General features: G+C 49.3%; 1 protein-coding gene across 3 annotated transcripts in view; it reads left to right on the top strand.

Annotated features, from left to right (window-relative positions):
* LOC122251205 (sushi, von Willebrand factor type A, EGF and pentraxin domain-containing protein 1) overlaps window positions 1–4,017 on the top strand; it is a 5,201-nt gene extending 1,184 nt beyond the window's left edge. Inside the window, exons 3-7 of one of the 3 annotated variants that reach the window (XM_086547422.1) lie at window positions 461–603; window positions 709–839; window positions 1,118–1,259; window positions 1,910–2,028; window positions 3,349–4,017. In XM_086547422.1, the coding sequence (XP_086403548.1) occupies window positions 461–603; window positions 709–839; window positions 1,118–1,259; window positions 1,910–2,028; window positions 3,349–3,855 (1,042 nt within the window). In that variant the 3' untranslated portion in view covers window positions 3,856–4,017. Of the gene's footprint in view, window positions 1–460; window positions 604–708; window positions 840–1,117; window positions 1,260–1,909; window positions 2,029–2,201; window positions 2,866–3,057; window positions 3,177–3,348 lie in introns of those variants that run through there. The other 2 variants (XM_086547421.1, XM_043012924.2) reach the window with 2 other exon arrangements.
* Window positions 4,018–5,000: the final 983 nt, after the last annotated feature.

Raw genomic sequence — 5,000 nt, forward strand, 5'->3', positions numbered from 1 at the left:
GAGGGAGAGAGAAAGAGGGAGAGAGGAAAAGAGGGAGAGAGAGAGAGAGAGAGAGAGAGAGAGAGAGAGAGAGAGAGAGAGAGAGAGAGAGAGAGAGAGAGAGAGAGAGAGAGAGAGAGAGAAGGAAAGGGAAAGTGAAGGGAAGGGAAAGAGATGGTGAAAGAGAAAGAAAGAAATAGAGATAGAGAGGGAGAGGAAGAGAGAGGGGAAGGGAAAGGGAAAGAAATGGGAAAGAAATATAAAGAAAAAGAGAGAGAGGGAGAGGGAAAGGGAAAGGGAAAGAGAAAGGGAAGAGGAAAGAGGAGAAAGAGAGAGAAGAAAGAGAGAGGATAGGGAAAGAGAGAAAGAGACCAAATTTCCAGTTGGACAACGAATAATCTTTTAAGTTTGTAAGTATCATCCTTTTTCGTAACCTTGCTTCCATTTCCTTCTCTTTTCCGTTCCCTCGACCTACGTCCAGACCTGACGTGAAGGAGGAGCTTGTCGACGGTACAGTCTGCACCACCTCGTGTCTCGGCGGCTTCCTTGCCCAGGGAGAGCCTCTGCTGACCTGCAACAACGGACAATGGGTAGAAAACAACGGGGTGATCTTCTTATGCATAGGTAACTGAAATCTCGACAGCCATAAAGACACTGTTCAGCTCAAAACCCTTGCGATCTTAACTCGTTCTTTTGCTCCGAACTCAAAGGGCGTGTCTCTATTCGCAGACGGCGAGGCACCTTCGTTCCCGAGCTGCCCGACGGACCAGGAGCTGAGCACGCCCTACGGCTGGGGGTCCATGTGGTACACAATCAACGCTCCGCAGGTGACGGACAACACCAACGCTTGGGTCCTCGAGGTAGGCGCTGATGGAGGGCCCTGTGCTGCCATGGTCTCGCATTTGGATTTCCGGGAGACTGTGGCAGTTGGGGATAGTGTGTTGTAAGAATGGCATTAAGTGTTGATATCCACATATCGGTTCATCTGTGTGTGTATATATATATATATATATATATATATATATATATATATATATATATATATATATATATATATATATATATATATATATATATATATATATACACACACACACATACATATATATAAATTCTAGCAATCGGCCTTTCCATACAGCTGTACGTCAACGATGCGCTTCAGGCTGACACCACAATGACCTCCTCCGTCGCCCCTGGAACCTACAACGTCAGGTTTGTTGCCACGGATTTCAACTACAATGTCAACACCTGCAGCTACACCGTCACTATCGTAACAGGAGGTAAGCAAATAGAGGCTGGAATGGAGAGGGAGAGGGAGAGGGTGAGGGTGAGGGTGAGGGTGAGGGTGAGGGTGAGGGTGAGGGTGAGGGTGAGGGTGAGGGTGAGGGTGAGGGTGAGGGTGAGGGTGAGGGTGAGGGTAAGGGTGAGGGTGAGGGTGAGGGTGAGGGAGAGGGTGGGGGTAAGGGAGAAAGAGAAGGAGAGAGAGAGAGGAAGAGGAGGAGAGAAGAGAGAGAGAGGGAGAGAGAAAGAGAGAGACAGGAAGAGAGAGAGAGGCAGGAAGAAAGAGAGAGGCAGACAGAGAGATTAGAAATAAAAGTTTCAAAATTAATGATTCCGATCTACTCGTCATACTACACGATAGTATGATGTATACATATATCAATTAATGTTTATTACAACATTCCCATCACCTGCCCCCCCCCCCCCCAGACCAGACCGCCCCCACCGTCGTCGAATGCCCGAATTCCTTCAGCGTCGAGAGCGCAGCGCCCATCGTGTTAAGAGAGAGGAAAGGCCTTCAGAATTAGGGAATGTTGCCAAGAGAGAATTAATGATTCCGATCTACTCATCATACTACAGGATAGTATGATGTATACATATATCAATTAATGTTTATTACAACATTTCCATCACCTGCCCCCCCCCCTAGACCAGACCGCCCCCACCGTCATCGAATGCCCGAATTCCTTCAGCGTCGAGAGCGCAGCGCCCATCGTGGTAGGCTGGCAGGAACCCGTCTTCATTGACGACTCGGGATATGTTGCCAAGGTAAGAAGTCATAGCGAATAGGACATTTTTTTTTCATTTCATTTGCGTGCAATATCTAAGGGTGTAGGCTCACACATTCACAAAATACACCTTCACAGAGCCTCATTGCAGTTTTATCTACTTTATCGAGTGTTGATCGACTGACGCGTGCAATAATTGGTCGTTGTTTCCAGGTTGAGAGCAACTACGACCCCACGACGCTCATGGCCTGGGGCCCTCATGACGTCGTGTACACCGCCTATGACAACTCGTCCAACACGGCCACCTGTTCCTTCAGCGTGACAGTGAGGGGCGTCCCTTGTAACACCCTGTCCCTGCCCCTCTACGGCGCCCTCGTCTGCCACGACACCTACTCCGGCCGATTCTGCGTGTCGATGTGTGGCGAGGAGGGCGATTTCCAGCTCTCGTCGCCCGAGCTCAGCGTGCCCAACGACTACCTGTGCTCCACGTCGTGCAATGGTATCTACGATTCATCTACAACGGAATCAGCGTTACGGCCTGAGAGTACCATCAGGGCGAGTACTACTTCAGTGAGCCTGCAACGGACCGCCACTCAGGGACGATCATGAAGAGTCAGGCGCTGACGATTTTCAACTGGGCTGACACGGACATCGCTCTGGGCGATAACCTGACTCCAAATGACTTCGACGTCACTTGCGGGCCCAGGATTTAGTCAGATGTTCGGTCAGTGCGAGTTCGAGGAGATGGTGCTTGGGCGTATGGCGCGCCGGCGTGTGAGACATTGTTCACTAATCTAATTCTATGCAGTTACGTGCGCATAGGTGTGTTCTGAGAATGTTAAAAGGCTTGTTGTTATACCTACAGTATATATACTGTCCTCAGAGTCTTTCATTTGGACTCGTTTCTTCTAAACACTCTCTTAAGCTTTAGATAATATTATAGCGTTAAGATGTTCTGCATGATTAATGAATTTCCGATCTAGTCATCATACTACAGGATAGTATGAGGATAACATATATCAATTAATGTTTATTACAACATTCCCATCACCTGCCCCCCCCCCCCCAGACCAGACCGCCCCCACCGTCGTCGAATGCCCGAATTCCTTCAGCGTCGAGAGCGCAGCGCCCATTGTGGTCGGCTGGCAGGAACCCGTCTTCATTGACGACTCGGGATATGTTGCCAAGGTAAGAAGTCATAGCGAATAGGACATTTTTTTTCATTTCATTTGCGTGCAATATCTAAGGGTGTAGGCTCACACATTCACAAAATACACCTTCACAGAGCTTCATTGCAGTTTTATCTACTTTATCGAGTGTTGATCGACTGACGCGTGCAATAATTGCTCGTTGTTTCCAGGTTGAGAGCAACTACGACCCCACCACGCTCATGGCCTGGGGCCCTCATGACGTCGTGTACACCGCCTATGACAACTCGTCCAACACGGCCACCTGTTCCTTCAGCGTGACAGTGAGGGGCGTCCCTTGCAACACCCTGTCCCTGCCCCTCTACGGCGCCCTCGTCTGCCACGACACCTACTCCGGCCGATTCTGCGTGTCGATGTGTGGCGAGGAGGGCGATTTCCAGCTCTCGTCTCCCGAGCTCAGCGTGCCCAACGACTACCTGTGCTCCACGTCGGGCAACTGGTATCCCTACGAATTCATCTACAACTGCATCAGCGCTTACGGCGAGAGTACCATCAAGGGCCCGGAGTACTACTTCAGCGGAGCCTGCAACGAGACCGCCACTCAGGACGTCATGAAGAGTCAGGCGCTGACGATTTTCAACTTGGCTGACACGGACATCACTCTGGGCGATAACCTGACTCCAAATGACTTCTACGTCACTTGCGGGCCCAGGATTTAGTCAGATGTTCGGTCAGTGCGAGTTCGAGGAGATGGTGCTTGGGCGTATGGCGCGCCGGCGTGTGAGACATTGTTCACTAATCTATTTATGCACTTACGTGCGCATAGCGTGTAGTTCTGAGAATGTAAAGGCTTGTTGTTAATATCTACAGTATATACTGTATCTGAGTCTTTCATTTTTGTATCAGATTTCTTCCTAAACACATCTCTTAAGTTTTAGATAACATTATAAGCGTTAAAGTATGTTCTGCATGAGATTAGAAATAAAAGAGTTTTCAATAAAAATAAATATATGATATCCGAACTAACTCATCATACTGACATCGATAGTATGATGTAAATCATAGTATCAAAGTCATATGTATTAGTTTACAACATTTCCATCACCTGTGACGCCCCCCCCCCCTACGGAACCAACCCGCACCCCACCGACATCGAATGCGCCGAATTACCTTCAGCAGTCGAGAGCGCAGACGACCCTATCGTGGTAGGCTGGCAGGAAACCCGTACTTCATTGCGCACTCGGGAAAAAGATTGCCAAGGTACAGAAGATCATATCGCCGAAATAGACATTTTTTTTTCTCACCTTTCATTTGCGTGCAATATTCTAAGGTGAAAGGCCCTCACATTCACAAAATACACCTTCACGAGCCATCATATTCAGGTTTTTATCTACTTTATCGAGTGTTTTGATCGACTGACGCGTGCAATAATTGGTCGTTGTGTTTCCAGGTTGAAGCAAAGCTACGATCCCCCAAAAACGGAAGAGCCTCATGGGCCTGGGGCCCATCACAGACGTCCGTGATAGCAATGACCGCAGCTATACAACTCGCAACAGCGGCCACCTTGGGTTTCCTTCAGCGTGACCAGTGAGGGGCGGTTGGTTAGTCACTCTTGTAACATGCAGCCCTGGTCGCCTGCCCACTCATAGAATCCAAACGGCGCGGCGGCATGCACGGGAGGGTGTCATCTAGCCACGACACGAGGTTCCCTTACCCACTCCGATTATCTGCGTGTCCGAGCGTGTGTGAGGCGAGGTAGGTGGCGATTTCCCTAGCACTCCACGCCCAAGCTCAGCGTGCCCATAGATTGCAACAACTCTACCTATTGTGGCTCACACGTCGGCAACTGGTATCCCACGGAATT

Source organism: Penaeus japonicus, unplaced genomic scaffold, assembly GCF_977035675.1.
Source record: "Penaeus japonicus unplaced genomic scaffold, GWHDUDI00000001_assembly GWHDUDI00000019, whole genome shotgun sequence".
NCBI lineage: Eukaryota > Metazoa > Arthropoda > Malacostraca > Decapoda > Penaeidae > Penaeus > Penaeus japonicus.